Source organism: Meleagris gallopavo, chromosome 6 (assembly GCF_905368555.1).
Source record: "Meleagris gallopavo chromosome 6, MGAL_WU_HG_1.1, whole genome shotgun sequence".
Classification (NCBI taxonomy): Eukaryota; Metazoa; Chordata; class Aves; order Galliformes; family Phasianidae; genus Meleagris; species Meleagris gallopavo.
Window position 1 is genome coordinate 45,776,396 of NC_139409.1, and position 24,365 is coordinate 45,800,760.

Here is a 24,365-nt window from a genome sequence, read left to right on the forward strand (position 1 = left end):
TTCAAGACAAATAGAGAGGAAAGCTTTATGCAGCTAGGACTGTGTGATAATGCTAAGTTGTCTCATTATAATTCCTACGCTGGAATTTATCCACGATAATGCTAATCTTGTGAAATGTGCTACTTTATTATTATTATTTATTTATTAATGGCATAAACAGAAGTAATTTTCGATTTGCATCCTTTCCAGAAGGCTGAATTTTCATACCATCCTAAGCTGGTTAATAAATTCTTGGTGGTTTTGGTATGCTAACATGCACAGTGTAAGAGAGTAAGCTGTTAAACACTGCTCAGACCCTGAGGCTGAAAGATAGGTTTTACTCAATCTAATGGAAAAAAAATAAAAATGACCTGAAAAATTGTAGGTGGCAAACCTGCCTCCTTTGTATTTCTTGGCTTTTCATAAAGAGAAAAATGCAATAGACTTTATACTAAACAGATGTAACTAAGTTGCCTGGTTGTTTTCCATATATGTAATAAATTATGTTGTAGGTGGGGGTGTTTGCATACTTCTCAATTATTCACTACAGCATTTTAGATGATTTAGCTTTACATTACATTTCTAAACCCACTCTCAATCGGTTAAAATTTCAACCACAAACATTCAATGTGTTAAGAAAGAGGTGATTTTAGGAGGGAGGAAGAAGGAAGGAAGGAAACAAAACAGCTTGCATTCCTTTTGTTTTTGAAGAGTAATTGAAGATAATGTATTGTTTCAGCAGGCATATCTCCAGCTATTTGACTTAATAGAATTTTGAATATCAAACCCTAGTTATCTTGGGATCCAAAGTGACAGAAACTTTTGAAACAACTGAGTATAACTGGATATATAGACTTGACTCAGGAAAATGTAATGCGTTGATGATGGCTTTTCCAATTGAACAGATAAAAATAATGATGATGGTAAGAGACCAAATGAGCCCTTGTTACTAAATGGAATGAGATTTCTCTTGCCCCCATTTGTTTTGTCAGTATTTCTGCATAATTTGAGATGCTAGAATGGAATGAAGGAAAGAGCTGTTCAGTCAACACTGGGTTAGATTTTTTTGTTTGTTTTCCACTATACTGCTTTTATTTCAACATTGCTTGAGAGTACAATTGTAAAATGAGTGCTAATGTTCTAATAGCTGCAGAGAGGTAGTTGGGTCTTTATATTCTCTGCTTGCCAGTATTTATCCAAATATATGTCTGTATAATATATGGCAATGAAGAGAATATGTGCAGCACAAACCTGAAGTTCTACCTGGAAAAGGTATTATAGAAATGGTGCCTGTGAGGTTCTGTGTTGACAGCTTCTCAACAGGTTTCCCACTGAAATGTGCTCATGGTTAGGCTCTAGTGGTGTTCCCCAGGACTTCATGCCCGAAATGTGGAAGACTTCAAATGTGTAGGAGGTCCTACCAAGTTGTTCATGCTGGGATTGACAGGAGTTGGGATAGCATTTGTGTGCCTGCCAGACCCAGCCTCTCAAAAGAACTTTTTTGGAATGCTTGAGAATGTCAGAAAGGGGAGTTTTCTCCCAGAAGCTGAAGTCTGTTGTGCTTTCTTCTGCGAGGAATGGTCTTGTACTGATCATAAAAGTGTCCTGGCTCATAAATGTGACTTGTGAAAAATGGAAGGTTGAACTAGGGAAATAGCCCTAAAGTACTTCTATCCTCTTCATCTGAGTGATGAACTGATACAAGTTAAAAGAAAGAAGAGCAAGTGAGTATTTCAGAAAACACAATCAACTCAGTAAGCATTTATTTTCCAGGTTTGACTTCTACTTTTCTACTGCATAGCTATTTCCCCCATAAAAATCTAGGATTGGAGGATATTCTTGATTCTCCATTATGAAGTAGTGAGCTTTGCATTGTATTGCTTGTCCTGCTGCAGGGATCCAGTGTACATGTAAAATGAATAGGCTGTGTGTGCTATCCTGATCCCCAAATCTTTGTCTGCTTTTAAAGTGACAGCAGACATCTTAATGAACAATTTTTGCTTTCTAATATTTCTAATCTTTTATGTGACTATGAATTACTGACTGGCAAAAACCAACCCATACATCTAAAGATAAAACAGATGAAATAGTGGAATCCCATGTTTCTACAACTTTGTGGCCTGCAGAATCAATGGGAGGAAAAGTAGCCAACCTGTGCTTCTGTCAGTGAGGTAGGTGGATCTGACCCTGAGTACGCTGCAGAAGCAGATTGGCAGAAGAATAAATCTGTGCTGATCTTTAGCATTGTTACGTAGTCAGTTCTCTGAGAGCAAATTCACTTTTAAAGTCTTTTACAGCTGAGTCTTGCAGAATAGAAATATCATCGTAGAGCAACTAGGGAGATCTTCCGGTGTGAGAATGAGTGGAGCTGAAGACATTGAAAAGGTGGTAGTAATAAAAAAAAGACTAGCAGAAGACAAATGTTTTTGATGGAGACATATCTTTGGGTCGTCTTTTTTTTTTTTTCTTTATTTTTGAGCAGTTCTGTGTTGTTTAAGAGCCTGTCCAAAGCCAGGAAAATGTTTGGATCTAAACGATGAACTACATGGAACATACTCATGTATTTTTAATTCCATCCCTTCAAAAGCTCGGTGATGTTAATATTTTGAGGAAATGTGTTTTTGTATGTAATGTGTGAAAGTGAACACTTGAAACTTGTATGCATGTGTGTGTGGAATCTGACAACTCTTAGTTATGTTTGGTGTGTTCATTCAATCATTCCATACTTTCTTTTCATAGATTCAGAATGTAACAAAAATTCACCTGAATTCAGCATGTTGAACCTATTTAATTTTTTATACTTTTGTCTGAGACCCTTTGTGTTCAGGACTCCACAAGATCCAACAGACTTAATATAGCTTTTGAATTTAGTAACTTTTTCTGCTTTTCATGATTTATTTTAAATAGTTCCATAGTGTTTGTATAAGTAGGTGTTGTGGTGGCTGTTCACATGTATCGCTGCATTTTTATGTAATTAGTACTTCCTGGCGTATAGTGGTACTCCAGTATTACTGAGGAGTCTACCAGCTATGGAATCACACAATCACCAAGGTTGGAAAAGACCTACAAGATCATCCAGTCCAACCACCCACCTATCACCAATAGCTCTCACTAAACCATGTCCCTCAACACAACGTCCAAAAGTTCCTTGAACATCTCCAGGGTCGGTGACTCCACCACCTCCCTGGGCAGCCCATTCCAGTGCCTGACCACTCTTTCAGAGAAGTACTATTTCCTAACATCCAGTCTGAATCTCCCCTGGCACAGCTTGAAGCCATTCCCTCTAGTCCTATCGCCATTTACATGAGAGAAAAAGACTCAGCTGAATGCCTTAGAAGCATAAATCTCCTTTTGGTAACTCCATTGCATAGTTACAGAAGTGAATGGCTGATAAGCCAGTCTCGTAGTGTTTACATTTGGATTTGAAATTCTTTGAAGCAGGACCTGTTTCCTTGTTACAGTTTTTCTGCTCAGCAAAAAGTCTGTTTGGCTGGACTCTTGCACAGCATGCTAACTTTTTGCACATCGTAAATCACAGGGATATGGATTATTTATGGAAAAATATTTATAGACTGATCTTATCTTTTTTGCAGAATCATGTAAACCCAGCCATGGACTTTACACAGACTCCTCCAGGAATGCTAGCCCTTGACAATATGCTGTACTTTGCTAAACATCACCAGGATGCTTATATACGGGTAAGACTTCTCTTTAAGGTCTGTGCCAGTCCCTGTTCATGCTGATTATGTCCTGTTTATGATTCCCTTTAAAGAGGAGGCTCAGAATCCCAATACCATTAACAAGAACTAGCTCTAGGAAGATAAACCACATTATGCTAAAACATGTATCACGACTGTAAAAGCTGAGCCAAATATTATAGATAGCAAATGCACTTTTTGCTTACGCCTGCAAAGAGAAGAGAGACATGCATTTTTTGGATGCATGATGGATGTCCATAAGATCAGAAATGAGTATTTGTACAGAATTCTCCTGTGTCTACCAAAACTGTCAAGGTTTTCTGTGGAAAGGAGGACTTGACCACCAAATACCTTAATAACTGGCTGACTTGGCAGTATCCTAAGAGTTAAGATGCTCCTACTGAAACTACTGCTGTAGGTGAGGTAGTGTTTGTAGAAAAATAGGTAAAAACCGTAATGATTCGTTTGTACGACCTGTTCTTGCCCTCTGCCCACTCTACTTCAAGAATAGATAAAACAAGCTATAATTGCATCCTTATGTGAAGAGGATACAACAGAATACTACTGGCAAAATAGAGCAACTTTTAGTGATCTGTGCTGAATTTGAATAATTGCCATGAACAAACCAATTTAGCTCCTATGGGAGTCGAAGATGATTTAACATCCCTCAAGAAGGTGTGCACGCACAGAGCTGCGTAAGGAAGGTTGTTTATGGAGACAGTAGACAGATACATCAATTGTTTCTGTTGAGCAGCGAGTGAGCTTTTAATATGAGCTTTTAATTCTGTAATATGCTCTACTGTGTAGTTTCTGCTCAAATTAGATGTCAAGGCTGTAATAGGTTTGTAAGGGGAGTACTAATATCCAGGCCAGAACGATCCTTAGGCGTAATGGAAAACCACAAGATTGTATGTTTTGGTCTGTAAATATTTCTGCTTCAATCTCAACGTAACACTGTTAGAAGACACTGTGGAAGCACACAGTACAGCAGTAGCTATTAAACTCCATCAACCCCTGAAATTAAGGTTATTTCCTGTACCAAGCAATAGTTATTTTTTCAGGTTAAACTATACTGAATTGAGCTTTTCTTAATAAAATATATTTGGATACATTTTCTCATTAAGATTTGGATTTCTCTTTTTAAATTTGGTTAAGATCTGTATGGTGTTACTTCATAGACTTCTTTTGAAAATTATAAATGCAATGAATGTGCCTAGTAGAAGCCAGTGTCCTAAACGAGAGACATATGTATTTTGAATAAATCTGAAAGAATTTAAAGAGGATAGAGACCTTCTTGAAAAGGAACTTTCACTGTCTTTTCAATTTTTTGCTTAGTTTGCATTTTCATATTGCAGATGTTGTTTTGAAAGGTCGATTCAGTGTAGCATGTAATCAGCCACTTTTTAGAAAGGACTTTGATGCTGCCTCAGCTTTGTTGATCTAATGTAGTATTTTTGCTCCTGCATTTCTGATAATTTGTGTGGTTATTTTTCTTTATTCTTGTATGATTTCTCTTACAAGACTGTCTGAGTGCGCCTCATGTTTTTTCCACTCGTGACAGAGGACACTAGAAATGCCATACCAACACACACTCAGATAAAATTGCTTGCCCAGAGTTGTACTGGAAACTGCTAGCACACCTTGGGAGTATGTTAGCCTACCCGTCATTCCAGAGTCCCACCTCATGCTCACACCAGCATTTCTGGCATGATAGCTCCCTCGCTATGATGGCCATTGTAGCATGAACACATCTGAGATGCAGGGCGATGCACAGCTCCTACAGTGCTGTGAGGCTTTGATTGCTAAAAACATCTCATATGCTTGACTTCCTACCTGGTGAATGCTGATTCTCTGTGAGCTCAAATCTATCTGTTTCTTGTTTTGAATTCCTTTTCACACGTAACATTATTTAATTTTTCTTCATGTCCTTTGCCTTCCAAAGCTCTCGTAGCACCACTTTTCTCTACTTGTACAGACTACTAATCTCACTTAATATCAGAAAGACAGTATCAGAAAACTGTGATGACTTCACTGAGTCCATCACTGTTGCTGGCAGTTAATGGGGCAGCACAAATCTCTGTAGTCTGACCTCCTACTTTCTTAGGATGCCCAAGCCCTTAGTAAGGTACCTTGTATTACTGAAAAAAGTGGGTAAGGAAAAATAAGAAGGCAGGCAGAAAATAATCTCTTCCCTGTTATAACTGATTTTGCTTATAAATAATTTGCATAATAAATGGATTAGTTAGGTGAGAGGAGTGATTAAAGCTGAAGTTTCCTTCAACATGCAGAGGCAGTGGGGCTTCAAGACCAGTACCAAACAGAAATACTCATAGCATCAGTAAATAGGTTTGCAGTGTGTTGGGTATGAAGACAGTGGAGCAGATGGGGAACTGCATCTAGAAAGCAGAAAGCATTTCAGGGTGAAAACATGGATGTCACACATTGAAAAACAAAACAAAAATAAGCAATTTTAAAAAAATTAATTCTTACCTCCCAGCAATACATTTATCTTATTTCTTTTTCCTCTCCTATGCGGTTATTCTTGACATTACACTCGTACATTACTTTGGGTTTATTGTTTTACTTAATGTCACTTTTCAGATAAACCATGTTGTTTTTATTTAGATTTTGAGTTAATTGTTTTTTAATATCACTTTGTCTGCTATATAATATGATTGGTGCTTCCAGAAGAAAGGTTTTTATACTGGAAAGGAAAGAAAAAAAAAGACCAGCATGTTTTCTTTGATTATGTGGTGTCCTTCAGCTGTCGTATGGATTTTTCCTTTTTAAATTCCTGTTGAATTCATCTCTTATTGAATTAGCTTTTCATTCTTGTTTTTTTTTCTTTCTATTAAATGTTTGATGCTATCAGTGTCTTCAGTAAAGTGCATTTCATTTTTTTCATGTTCAATTTAAATAATCAATTGCTATTATCAAGGGGTTTTGCTTTTAGAACGTGGTGACGTATGCTATATGGAATGCATTGATGGAAGAAATGTTGAACCTCTGCAAGAAACTACAAAAGTTTCCACAGGAAAAAACTGGCAGCTTCCCAAGCTACATAATTATAGGACAGTCAGAGTGTATAATTAAAGTTAACAGTGAAGAAAATGATTGGAATAAAGCTTTGTGTCAGATAATCTTTTTTTGTTCTTTTGGATCAGACACATCTTCCTCCCCTCCCCCACTCCCAAACTGGTTCTAATTTGTTCTTTTCCAAAACTACTTCAGTTTCAAGTTATACTAATCTTAAAAATAAAATTATAAGTTACCATTTAAAACAGACTGCATTCAATGTAGACACCTTGAGATTTTTCTTGCTGGCAACAGTGTGCCTTTGAAACTTTTCTGAGTTATAAAATGAGTCGGATGAAAAATCTTTGCACGGAAATCTTGTTATGCCATCATTCCTATGAGTATCTCAACATATTGATATTCTGTTGTTGATTTGTTTGGGAACTCATGATGCAAAAGGATTCAGATTCATTTTCATTTTAAGATACAATGAGAGGTATAAATATCTGAAACAGAAATATTTTCTATGCAAGTGTAGGTATGATTTGTCTGATTTTTTATTTATTTTTTTTCTTTTATCAGAATCATAGAATGGCTTGTGTTTGGAGGGACCTTAAAAGTGTTCTAGTTCCAACCCCCTGTCACAGTTGCCACCCATCAGATCAGGCTGCCCAGGGCCCCATCCAAGCTAGCCGTGAGCACCTCCAGGCATGGGGCATCCGCACCTTTTTGGGGCAGCCTGTGCCAGCACCTCACCACCCTCTGAGTAAAGAATTTGCAACTAACATCAAGCCTAAATCTCCCCTTTTTTAGTTTAAAGCCATTTTCCTTTGTACTATCTCTATCAGACCGTGTAAAAAGTCAGTCTCCCTCCTGCTTATAAGCCTCCTGCAAGTACTGGAAGGCCACAGTGAGGTCTCCCCAGAGTCTTCTTCAAGCTGTACTGTTGTAAAATAATGGGATCTCCGTAGTTTGTTGTGGAGAGCAAGCTAAAGGAACCAAATGAAAAAAAACCTTGTATTTATAACTAAGACAAATCTGATAGTTGTTTGTTGCCTTGTGTTTAAGTCTGCCATATTTATGCCTAGGATGTTTCCATAGATACAGTAAGTTTGCAGTTTTAATAAGCTGACTCCTACAAGTGCGGTCAGTCTTTGTTTAGGTGTTCTTGATAGCAAGTTAGCAAAAACAACACTACTTTTCCTGTAGTGAATGGGATGCTATTTATCATGGATCTCGGCTAATTCAGGGGTTTTCAGGCAGAAAGAGAAGATGCCATTGGGTAAGTCAGTTCAGAGAAACTCCACCTTGCTTTTAAAGTACAACCATTGAAATGTTCCTTTAGTTTGTATTTTCCTCACAGGCATCTAAATATCATGATAATCTGTATCATGGAGGGAATTTAGAATTTTGCTAGAGGTGATTGTGTTTTACAGAAAGTGAGTCTCAAAGAAGTCATGTACAGCATTGCCTCTGGTGTGGTCCACGAGTCTCATTCTAAAGAACTTACTTTAGACAACTTACAAGCTGGTGACTTGTCTACATTTTTCCTCCAGTACTTATGACGAGACATATTCTAACAGATCTCTCTCCTTCCTGGAGTGAGATTCTGCCTTGAGAACAGTCATATCGTGTCTCCTGTTTCTGTGTAAGCACAAAAGATTGGTGTTTCCACTAGAAACCACAAATAGATGTAGCAGCTCCAGGTCTGAGCACTGGTTATCCACCTGCTTGGATTCTGCTTAGTTGGCTATCTAAGTTTGCACACCATTATTTGCCATTTATTAGATGGCAAATCTAATACAAAAAATAAGTGTTCCATCAAAAGACATCATCTTGCTGCAGCCTGGAATTCAAGTGCCACTTCTGTAGAAGATGTTTCTGCCTTTCTCCTAACAATTGTATCTATTTCATGCAGATACTGGTTAGATACTACATGTAAAATTGGCAGTATAAAATAATGTCAACAGGGTGGGAAAACAATATTGAAATCCGTTCTGCAGTGTTGAGCTCATTGATCCCATGGTAAGTTTTGTAGTGAATTCATTGCCATTATGTTTTTGTGAATAATGTGCAAGATACTGAGTGGTATGTTACTAAATTTTCTGTTCTTGTATTTAAAGCAACATTGGACTTTGAGCTGATAGTTATTTTGATGAATTGAAAATTAGAAATTGAGCCTGTTTAGGGTCAGAAATAGAAAATCCCTCTGTACCTGCTGAGCTGGAAAATCAGTTATTCACAGAGGTGTGATGCAGAGATGCTACCCCAGCAGCTATTTGAGCTGCTGCTTTTGAGGTGGTTGAAGTTCTCTTCCCCTGAAGCTTTCAGAAGTCACGTTGGAGGAGCAGGTGCTATTTGTGAGCCCCTGTGATGCAGGCAGGAAGATTGCCCGCGTGCTGCAGAGACCTTTTGGAACTTTAATGGGTTGAGTCAGAGGCAGGCTGCGTGCCGGATACTTTCTAACCCATGCAGTCGTTGTATAGGAGGCTGCCTACACATCCTTCCGCCAATTCACAAAGTCTCTTCGTGCCTACTCATTCTATCCTGATCAGATATGAGTAGTCTAACATATAATTTCAGCATTTTCTGAAATAAAACTGAGCCTGATTTCTGCCATGCTATTTTTTTTTAATTTTTTTTTTTTTTTTTTTTTTTTGGCAAGAAATGACTGGAAGGGAATGGAATTTATTTCTGTTCCTCTAACGATAGTGAGAAAGGCGAGCTTTGTTCTGTGTTCTTCCTGGTGTGCCTCATGAGACAATATAATTTTCCACCAAAGCCTTAATTGTCTGTACCTGGTGATTCCCAACTTGATAATGTGTGCTTCTCTTTTCTCTGCTATACCTGGGGAGAGAAGAATAGCTATTTAGTTGCACAATTTTTTCTCATTTACTCTGTTTGAAGCTCTTGAGATGCTGCCGACCTCATCCAGGTGAGACCAAGTTTGAAGCTTCTCACATGTATCCATACCACAGTAACAAAGCACTAGGAGGGCTTTTCTCCCATTGTGGGGAAAAGAAGCAGAAAATTAAAAGAAATTGCTACATTAGGCAGATACTGTAGGCTCTTGAAAAAGGAGAAGGCTGGGGAACATGCTATCCTTTCACATTTGCATGGGGCGTGGAGGGAGGAGGAATACTCGGTGTTTAATGTCAAGATGTCAAGCCTGGGCCTGTGGTGTGTGAAGACCATACCCTGATGCAGCTTCTGAAGACAGTACAGCAAGTGAGCCTTCTCATCTTTCTTGACTCTTGCCACCAAGCAATACTGTGCTCTGGTTGTTTTTGCAGGGAGTGGCAAAGGAAGAAGGAGGCTATACAACACTTCAAGGCGGGTCGCTGTATGTTTAGCTTGTTATAGGAAATATAGAAAATATAGAAAATTGTGCTTTGTATTAAAGTGTTTACATGCGAAGCAGAGTTGATTCCTAGGTGGAGCTGCTCACATGGAGCAACTGCAGAACCATCCACATTTCACTTCTAATAGTTTGGCACTAACTTTTCGGTTGCTTTAAAAGAAGAGGGGAAAATTCCGAGATGTTATAGAAGAAAACTAGTTGTTTGAAGTAGCTATCTGTGTTAGAAGTACTTTATTGCTGTAGAATCAAACATTGGTGTGAATGTTTGGACAGCTTGAATTCACCCTGGTACCTATATATTGCTATACAATAACATAATTTGATTCTCTTCCTTTTTTTCCCATTTCCCACTCCCAGTATGTCTCAGCTTATCTCTCAAATCCTGGCTTAACAAATGGCAAATCTAGTTCCTACCTGAGGAGGGCAGGCAGAATTGTTGCTTTGTTTTAGTTTTGCTGTGAGGAATTTCTGATCTCCCTCAGGAATCTGAAAGAAGGCTGAGATAAAGGGGAGAGGAGACATGGAAAATTGAAAATAAAATAATGAAGATAACAGAAGGAGGTTAGAGGCGACAGTGCTGAGCGAAGGATCTCAAAAGAATGCTGATGGTGAAGTTGAGAAAGATGAATTGCTGCCTCAGGAGGAAAGCAAAATGGAGAAGAGGATAAATTCAAAGTAAATCTGCCTGCAGCAGAGTACCTTATCCTCCTCAGGAAGCATATCCTTAGGATTTGCTTCCGAGAGTTACTTGCAGTATCTGAGTGAAATAGTAATGGTAAAGCCTGCCACATGTGATAAGAAAGCTTAGGAGAAGGAAAAGCAGTGTCAAAAGTAAGGAGGAGCATCCATGCAATTTTTTTTTCTATATTAAATAAATCAGATAATTCATTTTGAGCCTAGGTAGAATTTTAGCATATTTAGTATGTAGGTCTCTGAACCTCTTGATACTAACCTACAGGCTGCTAGGAAGCTTGGTCTGTGTTAACACAGAATTAATGTAGAAACAGTACAATGGAATGCACGTGGGGAAATGCTCCTTTCTAATAGTTCAGCAGTGCTTGTTGAACTGTCTGCTGTGGGACTTATTATAAGTATATATATAAGCAGTGTACCATGTTGTCTTTTGCTCTCTGTATTTACTTCCCAGTCGTAATGAATCTATTCTATTGCCAGGCTCCGAGGTTGATTCAGGAATCTAAGTATTTCTTCTGCAGTTGCTGTGGGCAGTGTATTCTGGGTCATTTTCATCTGTAATGTGAGAGATTAAGGGGTCGGCTAAGTTGATATTCCCTGTGAAGGAGCAATATTTATGCTTGGTGGTTTCATCTTCCTGAATTCTGATAAGGAAGCTTTTGAATGTTACACCGTTCTTTAAAACTTTTTCATCAGGCATTAACTCTTAGTTGCAAGCATAAACTTCATTATTGAAGGAGATGCAGATTTTTAAGTTCGTGGTAGTCAAAAATGGAAAATTCTTCATTTAGTCCATTGCCTCTTTGAGGAATCTGTTTTGTGCTCCCAAGGAAGTGATGGACTCGATGAATAATTCAGTGGAAGATTATAAAGAAACAATGTGAAGCTTTCTGCTGTAAAGTGAGAAAAACTTCTGATTGTGTTTCTTTCTGTTACTGGAGATTTTGCATTATTCTTCTGTGATGTTGGCATGGCATTTGAATTTATTTTTTACTATTGACATGTCACAAGTGTGTGCCTTGTATAGACTGATAAGCATGTACCTCAGTGATGCTGGGCACCAGTAATTATAATACAATGGGTAGCACAAAAAAACTGCATTCTAAAAATGAGTCATACATATTCTGTAAGGAGGAATACTCTTCATCTTTCTAAATGTTTTGTTGGACTATTGGATGCTGAAAGACTGCCTTCCACTTTTGCCTTCAGAGGAAACAAGGTACTTCAGGTAACTCAGACAGCTAAATGCCAGAAGAAATTCAGCTGTCAGCAGCTGCTAACCAGCACTGCCTGAAATGTTTGCCTTGGAGACAATACTAAGCCTTCCTTTCTCTTTCTGATCGCTTTGTTGTTATTTTTGTGTGTGTTATGTTTTTTGTATAGTTGTTTTTAATAATTTCTTCTACTTGGAAATGATTCCCTTCCACTTTCAACAGGAAGTTGTAAATGAGAGGAGAAGTGCAATGGTAGTAATCTAAAAATACTAAGAACTGTACAGACTTGTGTTCTACTACAGCTGTTTTCAAATTCCCATGCCTTAACTGCATACAGAGTTTCAATTGTAGAAATACCAAGTACGGGGGTAACACTGGCTTTGCTTTAAAATTTCAGCTCCTTACATTTTAAAAAAAAAAGTTATCATCTTTTTTTCCCTTCTGCTATTCAACACATCTCATTCTTCTTGCAGTGTAACTTTGTTCTCTGTTCTCATTCTATATATCATATCTCATTCTTGACTTGCATATTTCTGTTTGGTTTTTGTTTTTGTTTTTTATTTATTTGTAAACTATTTCATTTACTTTGTTCTTCCAAGTCTTTCTCATGTCCTGTTCCTTCTTATCATTTCCTCACTCAAACTTTCCTTGGCTGCTATCTCTGGGTAATATTTCTCTCTTTTCCTTTACTTGAGATTCTTGACTGAATTTTTTTGTTGCTGTTGTTATTGTTCCCTAACAATATTTTTTGTTTTTCTTTTTTTTTTTTTTTTTTTCCTGTTACACATATTTATTTCCTGCTTTGCCTTCTTGTAAAAGGCAGTATAGCTTAAAGGAATGGAGAAAGTGAAGATGGCCCGCAGCATTTAGTACTCCTGAATTGTGAGAGGGTTTTGGATTTTGTCTGTGTAACATCTTGTATATTAAAAGTCATATGTCCATGTTGCTTCTTCTCAAGGAGGGAGGCAAGGAAGCTGGCAGAAGTAGATGCCTAATAACAAAGTGAATGCTGCCAAGCAGACCAGAGTCAAGGGAGCATCAAGGGAAGATGGTCAGGGTGCCAAGAGTTCTTCTGCAGTGTCCATGGCTTCTGCCTTTAAGGATTTGTTTCCCCCAAAGCAAAATTTGACAATTGTACCTGCCCATTGTGAAGTTTCTGGTAGATCTACAGCTCACTGTGCTGGATTTGTGAGGTGGGAAAAAGGTCAAAGATAATAGGGTATGGGCACTTTATGAGTATAAATGATAGGCCTTTATTTGAATGAAGGTTATGTGGGTTTGGTGAATTCCACACTACTTTTCTTTGATACAAATGTGTACTGATAACTTGATTCACAAGTATTTTCAGTCTAGAGCTCTGTTATGTTTTTCCCTACTACAATTTCCCCCGGTATATGGAGAAAAAACGTCTATCCCCTGCTTATTTCTCCTACAGATTGAAGGAAGTAAGAATAAAATCATGCAATTACTGGCTATATTTATAGCATTTTACTTTGGAACAGGATATGAGTCGTGAAGTCATGAAAAGAGTATTACAAATATCCTAATGAGTGTTATAAATCTGTTGCCAAGATTAGAAATGGTTTCTCCTTAGGTATGTGTATGAAGAAGCTCTTCCTCCCCAGCCCCCTTTTACCATTGCTCTTGCTTAACAGAAGATCCATATCTGTCAAATTTACCTACAGGTATTTAAATGTAGCAAAGGGCATTCCATCTTCCTTTCCTGCAGAAATGTAATATGTCAGCTCTGCTTTGTTTTGCAAGAACAAATTCTAAAAGATGATACTTGCAGAGTCTGTGAGTGAGGATCATTTCAAAGCTGCTTTACATACTCAAATTGCCATTTAATTTGCTGTATTGCAATATGCAGTTCCTTAACTATTTCTCTGGCATTCTTATTGATTGCTGTAATTCTGCTTTACATTATATGCATATATGGTGTCACCATTAAATATTTATGTGCTCATGAAATGTTAATGTGTCGAGTTAATGTGAAACTCAACAAAATGCATTTGCCAGAAGCCAGCAGGCTTGCTGATCTGAGTGTTTCCCTTCCCTTCCCCCTTCCCCTTTCATTTTGCCTCTTCACTGATTTTATTACCAGTGTTTCTCTGTTGTACCTAAATCTGTGTCAAAGCATCCCCCTGCTCCAGTATGCAGATTTTATGTTTTATTATGTGAGAGATAAAATGCATAATAATAAAAGAGGAGACGTGTTGAGACACAGCCTTGCACTGCGCGTGTGCCAGTCTGTCACTGCTCCTGCATTTGGGTTTGGAAATGTAGCACTGTCCTCCATGAAAGAGACTGGAGCAGGATGACTCATCCAGAATGCAAAGTCATATTCGCACGTTCCTTGAACAGTGGCTGCTGCAATGTGAAATGAAAATTGCAGGGGTGTTTCTTTGATTTGATACAGCCGTTGCCCAGATGTGACGTGGAACAATCAGATTTCATTTGAGCCACAAATTTTACAAGGAAAAGTAGGCCCTCTTGGCAGGGTGGTGAATCTGAATCTGACACCACCCTGCTGGAAAAGTCTAGCAAAAATTGGCAGGGTCAAATATTTATGAAATCCCAAGTAACTTTCTCAGCTTCTGGTGGGAAGTCTGGGTGATAAATAGACAAAGAACATTGAAAAACAAAGCAAACAATCATTCACTCTCACAACACAAAGAACAACATTCTTTTTACCTCCCCGAGGGTGTTTTAGAAGCGGAGTAACAGCAAGAGGTTGCCCTTTGTACAGAAAGACTAAAATAGATACTTTTGCATGAAGAGATTTGGGCATGCCATGTGAAGCAAATAACTTTTCTACCTGGATTTGGCTCTTCTCTCTTTTCCACACTTTTACTGATTTCCTGACAGTAAGGGCTTTTCTTACGAGAGGGCATGGATGTGTGACGGTCACTTCTGAGAGCTGGGGGAGTGAGAAAGGTTTTGCTGCCATCCAGTGATGCATCACACCTGCTTTCCACCACCAGGTTGTTTTGGGCAAAGTTCCAGCCTTGGAGCCTTCTACGAATCAGGATTTAGTAGGGACTCCAGGATTTCTAGAGAGGAGCACAGCTGTCATGCTGGGAAGCAGAGTTGTTTTACCTTTTTGGGGAGCTTTACTTGCTGACAGACTTGAAAGATTAAAAAATAAAAAGTAATTACATGAAAGTAGGAGCTAAGGAGACAGGAGGAATGCAAATCAGAGAACAATGTCTAAACACTTGTTTGGAAATAAAATTTAGAGAGCTTCTGAGGTTCTTTGGTGCTTGGCAATATATCTTACCTTTGAAATTCATTTTTTTTTTCTCTCTCTCCCTCACTCCCAAGCTGTGCAGTAGCTGTTTAGGTTGTATTTTTTTCCTCTTTTGAAGCCAGTAGCAAAGTTTGTTATTGCAATGACAATTCTTATTGCAAATCTGTTTTTTTTCTTCAGCCCCTATTTTACTTTCTTTTCAGGTTCACACCTTCAGTGAAATCTGTATTATTCTCATAACTCATCTTTCACCCACGATGTAACCTCTTTTTTAGTTGTAGTGCTGAGGAGGGATTTATTCTGAATGATAACTGATAGAGCTGAACTTAATGGTGCAAAAATGCCCAAGTAGTTATTTTTTCCCATTTCCTTTGCACTATCATTCAACTGGGAATACAAATACTTTCCTTGAATTGTTTTTGCTGCGTTCATTGCTTGATGCAAGAGTGACAGTTTGCTGAAACGATTTGCACACAAGTGCAAGTTTCTTCTGTAACGGAGAAACTGAGCACATTGGCTTGAGCATGATTTTTGTCACTTGGATCTTTTGTGGAGCCTGGATCCAGCTATGCATCTTCTGTTATTTATAGTCCTTCTAGGTGTATTCGTGACTCTAAATCATTTTATCTCATTTCCTTTAACCTGCACATTTGATACGAAGTTATTTCACTCTCTTTTCCTTCTCTTTGGTTTCTGGTGCAATTCATTCTGCTGGTGTAGAACAACAGTGTTGCATAGGAATGGCAAAGCATTTGAATCAGCCCTGGAATGGCACTGCTTCTGTGTTGCAGCTTTGAGCACAGGGAGGCAACATTTCTCCTTTAAGACTTTTTTTTTTTTTAACTCAATTCTGCCATTTAGCTGGGGAAAAGATGGAAGTGTATGAAAAATTTACTAAATTCAGCCTGGTAAATGTTTTGTAAATGTTGGATGTGGAGGACAATGCTTCATCTGATGGATTCTTCATACTGATTATTTTCCATTTTGATTCCTACTTCAGATTGTCCTGGAGAACAGTAGTCGAGAAGACAAGCATGAGTGCCCGTTTGGCCGAAGTAGCATTGAGCTCACAAAGATGCTGTGTGAAATACTGAAAGTAGGAGAGCTACGTAAGTTGGCCCATTTATTTGACCTCTAAGAATCACGGAGTGAGTTCAGTGGTACATGAAACAATAATTTAATTCTTCTCAGTATGATTATATATTGAACACTAACGTTCAAAATGACTATACCTGTTTTTCCATGTATCGTACTAATTTGCAAACATTCCAGGAATGGGAGTGGAGTAAGGGAAAGGGGCATCCTATCTTTGAATTTCTTCTGAATGAAACAGGGCATAATTTTCAGAGTGATTAGTTCATGTCCTACCCAGTGACTTGGTTAACCTCAGTGGAGGAGACTTCTTTCTCTTACCATTCCGTGGGCTTATCCTTAGGTTGGTTTTTGTGAATAGTACAATCGTTCATTTTGATATTACTTATCTACTCTGTATCATTTATTCTAACACTGTGAAATGAAGTACTGTATTTTAATACAGAGGGAACGAGCTTCTAACTTCTGGAGATACAAGTATTCATGTTCTAACCTCTTTGTTCTCAGACTTTTGAGTTGGGGGTTCAGTTGTTGCGTAAAGAAAATATGAAAGTTATTCTTGCTACCTCAATTTTAGAAAGAAAATTATATCTTTTTTTAGAGTAACTGTACAGTTTGAAAACGTGAGGGTAGAAGAAAAACTAAAAATTTTCCCAGGAATGGCTCGGGCTCTGGCTGAGGGAGTTTGCTTTTAAATGCCTTAGTGCCATTTCCTTTGGTGTTGTTTAAGCTGCAAGTCAGTGGATGATGGGTGTGTTTGTTTGCAGCAAGTTCCTGTGGTGGTGCTTTTTCGTAGCTCTGTGAAGTAGTACAGACAGGTTTGATGTTGAGAAATGCACTGGTGCTTCTGTTGATAGAAACCAGCTGTAGCACCGGTGAAGTCTCACTAATCTACACCTCCAGATCATCTGTTTCTGTATGTGGCAGTAAGGTTGCATCGTAGCTTTATATTCACAGGGGAGGGAGCTAAGGTTGCTTCTAATTCATCTTGATGATTCACCTGTTCACCAGTACGCTTCCTTAATGGTTTTGTTTATGTGGAATTCTACCTGTAACTTACAAAGGCTGTGATAAAGTACACTTTTACCATGATATACAGGAAACAGATTTTTTGAAAATTGCTATCACAGATGTGCATCCTAAGTGACCTGTGATCAGTAGTATATTTTGTTCAGAAGTGCAAACTAGAACTGACATGTTAGGAAAATATACATTCAGGTGTTTGCAAATAAATATTGTATTGATGAATAGGGTTGGACATCTTAAAAATCACCAGCTGCAATCTTGGGCTGAGGTGTCTCTGCTAATTCATAAGTGTTATGTTTCAGAATATGCATTTAAAGCTGCCAGTGTTTCTTTAGAAATTCATAACTGGTCATTATTGTACAGGGATATAGAACTTGTTTCTAATAGTTTCTGAAGTCTATAATTTAAAAGCTACAATAAATTACCTTTTACTCATGAAATATTCAACAGTAAAAACTTCCTTGAAGTGCAGAGTAGATAAAAGCTGCTAGACTGTCCATTATTTATGAAGAGCACTTTAATGCTGATTATATTGCCTTTACTCCATTGCATTAAATAACTTTAGGCAGCAGGAAGACATTTTACCATTTCTTTTGGTCCTTTCAAGCACTGCATCCATCCTAGCAGAGGATTAAAGCTGACATCAGACAGTCACATTCTCACTCCAGCATTTGTTCTCATCTCCCTCCTAGAGGGTAAGGTTCTTTGACACTCCACAACTCTGATACACTGACAAATTTGCCAGGAGCAGGCCGTTTGTATTTCCCCCTTAGTAGCTATGAAAACTAAGATAACCTCCATCATGACATATATGCTTCAGAGAAGAATATCTTCTCAACAGACACTTGGTTTTATAGGCAGACAGTAATGCTGTAGTTAAATAATAACAACAAAAAAAAAAAAATTGCCAGATTTTAGCTGATGGATGAACAGTAGATCAGCGATGTATGCAGACAGGCAGCTGTCTTCAGTGCTGTCACAGTCTGAAGATGTTTATAAGCCAATATCATTGCATGCCTGGAATTATTCTATAGTTAAGGCAAGTCAGACTGAGTATGTTTGCTGTATTTTTTGAGCAGGACGCAGATGTTGAACTGCTTATGTTCCCATGTGATTGTTTTGATGGGCAGTGTTTAGGGGATTCTGGAAAAATCAGACTTTGACAGACCACAGGGGTCACATGTCGGAGATATATATTGTTCTAAAGATTCTGTCAGATAACATCTTTTCTGGGGTGTTCTTGCTTTTTTATTCTGGAGAATTTAATTTTCATGGGCTTCTGTTTGACTTGATTCATTTATAAGATATTTTTCATCAAAAGAGAAGATCTAAATGCCAATAGATTATAACTCCTTTTATGCTGTTCACGTATGTTCTTGCTATAGATTTCATTGCAATTATTGCCCAGGTTGCAGAATTGAAATGCACATCACTGTCTCTTTTGTCAAATAGAACGTGCTGGGTATTTAGTAGGTATATAGTAATGCTCATGGTTGTGCCTGCTGAGATGAAGGTAATCAAATCTCATGCTTCGAGGAGTAAGCTGATTGCTGCAAGGGCCAGGAAGTTTTTTTCTGCTTTGCACAATCCACAGTGTGCAATGTAGGGTTTTTTTCTGTTCTTTCCCTGAAACCATATTGGTCACTGCATGATCAGCATTATACACTCGAGGGCATGCCTGGGCTGATTTTTCATTTTGCTTCAGCAAATCCAGTATTTTTATAACGGAATGTCATATTTAATTTTTTTCCCCTTTCTTGAAAGCTAATTGCCTTTTCACCCTCCTCCTCCTCCTCCTCCTCCTCCTCTTAAATTTAAATAGAGAAAAACCCCAGAAATAGTAAATAAAATTAGATAAGGGAATTTTTAACGTTCCCATGTTTCTTCTTGCTATTTCATCTTCTGGAGAGTATAGTATTTAAGGAGTCGGGAGGTGTTTGTTAGGAAGCTGAAAAACTTCTCTTACCAAGGAGCAATTTAAAAATAGCAGTCTCAAACTTTTAATCCTATCCTTAATGCATAATAAAATAGTTAAAAAGAAATTCTAACCTCCTTTATCATAGCTTTTTAGCTGATTCATTCTTACATCTACACAAAGAATAGAATCACAGAAGCATAGAATCACGGAAGCATAGAATCCTTAGAGTTGGAAGGGACCTTTAAAGCTCATCTAGTCCAATTCACCTGCTATCAACAGGAACACCCAGAGCCAGATCAAGTTGCTCAGAGCCTGATCCAGCCTGGCCTTGAATGTCTCCAGGGATTGAGGCTTCCACCTCATCTCTGAGCAATCTGTTCCAGTCCCTCACCACCCTCACTGTAAAAAGCCTTCTCCCTTATATCCACGTCTTTATCATCTTACCCAAACAATCACTCAGTTATCTCAGATAACCCTTAGTTGTAGCAAAAGTTCAGCAGATCTTGAGTGAAGGCCAGATGGTAAACACCGTTCAGTCAGCTTTGAAAACAATATCAGTAATGGGGAGAAAAAAATCTAAGAGCGATGTTGATCTTTAGTTTTAAGGGTTACTTTGGAAACGTTACAAGCAAATTCCATCCCAGGTATAGAGACATTAAATATGCTCACCCTTCTTAATGCAAAGTCAGTAACTTGTGAAGTCATCTGAGTTATATTTTTGTATGCTATCAAAATCTCACTTTATCAGACATTCCTCTCCTCCTGTTTGGTGGCACAGTCCCTCAGGAAAGAGAGAATGAAACTTCTTTTTTTCCGCAGGAGATCTTTCTTCCTTTTCTTTTCTTTTCTTTTCTTTTCTTTTCTTTTCTTTTCTTTTCTTTTCTTTTCTTTTCTTTTCTTTTCTTTTCTTTTCTTTTCTTTTCTTTTCTTTTCTTTTCTTTTCTTTTCTTTTCTTTTCTTTTCTTTTCTTTTCTTTTCTGTAATTAACCATTTCTTAATCTAAAAGGTCATGATCTCTTCATGTCAGTGGTAAACTTTGGAGTTCCTGCAAAACATCCACTGTAATCCTTGAGAACATGAGCAAAGCTGCTGCAGGCACCTTTTGAGCAAGATAATTCATTGCTACCTCTGTCCTTAGGAACAGTGAGACAGATGTTGGAAGGTTACTTTCTGCACGTGGCACTGTTGGCCTCAAAGTTAATACAGTTGCTGGGTTGGTCAGAGACGCACCCCATTCATGTTTTTTTTCCTTCTGCCTACAGCCATATGTCTGCTTTTTTCAGTCTTTGATCTCTTTGGAGCAGGGACTATAACTTAATTTGTATTGTGGAAAGCACTTAAGTTTCTCATGTCCCAGATGTAGGACTCCTTGGTTCCTTTAAAATTACATTTATTCATTTTTCTGTAAGCATGGAATGTGGGGAAAAAAAAGAAAAATCATCGCTTTACAGGCAAGAAAGATTTGTGGATTTGAGGGAATTTCTAGAAATTGATTCATTTCTCCAAAGACAATAAGAGAAAAACTTGACTAGGTATGCAGAGCTCTTTCATCTGGTAATGACAAGAATAGCAAGAACCAAGACCTGGATGTTAAAGCCTGATAAATTCAAAGTAGGAATAAAGCACGGACATTGTCAGTGAGGATGCTGAATTAGGGAAGTAGCAGAACAAAGCTGCAGAATGATGGAGAGAAAAAAAAAACTGTTGATTTCCTGTGATTAGTGGGATCTATGTCTTTGGCAAACTTGATATCATGGTAGAATCAAGTCTGTAATTTGTTTTAACGTGGTCACTGGAAGCAAATTCTAGTATTATTTTTAAAACTACAATGAATAATGTAGTAACATAGAAGTCTGGGCAGGTGTATGACAGCATACCAGATGACATGGGTAAATCTGTTGGATTATTGCCAAAGGCAAAGCCAACTGATTAATTATAATCTTCAAAATGTATTTCATTTTGAAAACTCTGCATTTCTTCTGAGCACTGGAGAACTATTCAGGCTTTTGAAGTTCCTGTCTGCAGGTTTGCACGTTCCTTCACACAGCTGACATATAGCCAAAAATTTGTTTCTTATCTGGAAACATTTTTGGACACTTTGCTCATTGTTTAGTGACATGTTAATCCTGAACAGATTGAATGTAAGAGAAAAATGATCTTTCAGTCCATTGTGAGCCTCCTTATTTTACTTCCTGTCATTATAATACAGGTTGATTAAAAGTAGATGAAGACTTCTGGACTTTGTCACAAGTTGTGCTTCTGCTCTGCAGTAACATCTCAGCACTTCCATGCAGCAGACTGGCAATTTTGCAATTGCTCTGTTTAAAAGAGGCGTATGGTTGCCAAATGCGTTGTACATAGAATTAAGCAATGTTTAAAAACTCGACTCGGTGTTGTTGTAGTAGCAACTTTCAGTGTATTTTATGTGTTGCTTTGTGTCCATCAGAAATGCTTGTGTAGGGAACACTAAAGGATTTTCAGGTTGGAAATAGAAAGTTGTGCAGGTGAAAAAGAGGAACTCAAGGTTTTGGAAACCCAGAAAAATGTTGGGGTTAGTGGACAAACCCATTAGTAGTCTGCTAAAATGACAACCAGCTTGAACAGTTTCCTCTGTTTCCTGAGACAAGGCTGTACTTGCAAAGGCTAGAAAATGTGCAGAATTCTGGGAAATGCATAAGATTTTGCTGATAACATCTCTTTTCTTGAGCAAGTGAATATCCTTTTAACAATCCCCTGCTGATTTGGCTCTGAGGTAGTTGAATGTGCCACTAATCGTCCTAGGTGCTTCCTACACGTGCATCTTCATGGATCTTTCATGGCACTGGATGCATTTTTGGATTGCTGTTGACTGGGCAATCAAGCCCTCTAGCAGAAAAATTTATTCTTTTAGATTTTTTAACTTTTGTTTATTCTTAGTAAATACTTGATAACTTGTCTCTCCTTATTTTTTAAAAACTATTTTTTTTGGCTTACAGTAAATATCTTTTTAAAAATTGAATCTGTGAGGGGGACTTCAGAGCTTTAAACATATTTAAAATCCAACTGGGTTGCAATTTGCTGCTTCCTGATGAAGGATTCAAAAAGAGAATAAAACCACCCTTGAAAAGAAGTGCAGCCCCCTTTAGCTGTACTTATCTACTCTGCATGTGGCATTCTCCATGCCTGGATTAGCAGAAACTTTGCTGCAATTTTAAGGGTATATATCTTTATACATGTCAAGGAAGTTAATTGCCTGTTTTATAACATTTTTGTTCAATTTGATCAATTTCATAGCCAGCTTGTGTAAACCAAAAAAATAATTTCAGTGTGATTTCTAAATATAAAGCTTTAATGCCTTCTAGTAATGGAGAGGAAGGACAATTCTGAATTTTGGGAGACCAAATAACCTGGAGAGTTGGCTTATGATACGAAAACAAATGTAAACATGGTGTAATGTCAGGGGATGGAGCTAAGGCGAATCCTGACCTCCTCAGGATGGGGTTGTATTTTCTCAGTCAGTTATAACCCAAATGTTCACTGCCTCTGTTCTCCACAGACTTAAAGCCATTCATTTTATAGCTAGCATCACTAAAACTTTTTGTGATAGTTTTGATGGAGGATGGCCCTTGTTCTACTCAAGGGATCTAATTTCTCTCACATTTCTTTCCCTCATTGTACTGGTAGGCCTATCCACACTCTCATGATAGACCCTTGGAAGCCTGCCCTAATTTCTTCTCACCAGTTTTTTGGTGAAGTAGAACTCTGTGCTCCTTGTAAGCACTAATTGTGTGGCTCTATATGCTGATAAGTCATTATGGAAATGTAAGTCTGTGCTGCCTACTCCAGCAGCTTGTCACAGGGAGTGTTCATTATCAGGGAGATGTGCATTCACAACCCATATAGACTCCTGGTCTTTGTCTTTGAAACCAACTTGCTGTATGAATTTAGGCTTTCCTAATTCTTAACATTGTGTGCTGGGGATATCTGAACAAATTAAACTCTTTGTGGGAAGTTATTAGACATACAACGATTTTTTGAAGATTGTTACTTGCCCTCAGATATCTTTCAGTGTACTGTGCTGTGCCCTTTTGTTGTAGAGAGCTGTGACATTTTCCTGGATCTTTTCAAGAAAAAAAATCATGGCTTAAGTTTGAGATAACTTTGTTATTTCTTTTCCTTGAGTCTTGTTCATTACAGATGCACATACATAGGTTTTATTCTTCCAGCTTCAATTGCTGTGTCTTAACTCATTCAGGACCAAGCATTTTGCTTGGTTTTCCTAGGTCTTTGTATTTTGTATTTACATAGCTTACTAAGCTACTTGCTAATGATGCCCCAAAGTGGCTGGTGGGCTTTTTTTTTTCCCTCCTAATTAACACTACAGAGTGTCAGTTTAATTATTCTATTGAACATCTAAGAATGGACTCATCATCCCCACTTCACATCAAAGACCCACTTGATGTTAGACAAAAAGAAAAACATTATTATGCTTTATATTAGCTAAAAACATGTATGAAGTGACTAGGAGCTTAAGAAAAGTGTTGGAAACTTTGTTCATCTGAAGTTGTCCAGGCGTGAAATATAATTGGTTGTTTGTATACATACGAGTACTAAAGAGATTGTTGACATGATCACAGAATCACAGAATCGTAGAATGAACTTCTAGAGATCATTGAGTCCAACCTCCCTGCTAAAGAAGGTACCCTTCAATAAGTTGCACAGGTTGGCATTCGGACAGGTCTTAAATATCTCCATAGAAGGAGACTCCACAACCACTCTGGGCAACCTGTTCCAGTGCTTCATCACCCTCAACATAGAGAAGCTCTTCCACATGTCACCACGGAACTTCCTGTGTACAAGTTTTAGACCGTTACTCTTTGTCCTGTCACTACAGACCACCAAGAAGAGCCTGACCCCATCCGTTTGCCTTTCACCTCGCTTTACATATTTATAAACATTAATCAGATTTCTGCTCAGTCTTCTTTTCCTCAGGCTGAATGGACCCATGCTACTCAGCCTTTTCTCATGTGGGAGATGCTCCAGACCCATAGCCATCTTTGTGGCTCCCACTGGAGTCTTTTTTGAACTGGGGAGCCCAGAACTGGACACAGTATTCTGAATGTGGCCTTACCAGGGCAGA

At 38.1% G+C, this 24,365-nt stretch overlaps 1 protein-coding gene across 10 annotated transcripts in view; it reads left to right on the forward strand.

Moving 5' to 3' along the window:
- The window catches only part of ELMO1 (engulfment and cell motility 1), a 291,425-nt gene that overhangs the window by 128,580 nt on the left and 138,480 nt on the right, over positions 1–24,365 (forward strand). For all 10 annotated transcript variants that reach the window (XM_085226590.1, XM_085226589.1, XM_085226588.1 and 7 more), the window contains 2 exons: positions 3,573–3,677; positions 16,211–16,319. In XM_085226590.1, the coding sequence (XP_085082716.1) occupies positions 3,573–3,677; positions 16,211–16,319 (214 nt within the window). The remainder of the gene's footprint in view (positions 1–3,572; positions 3,678–16,210; positions 16,320–24,365) is intronic.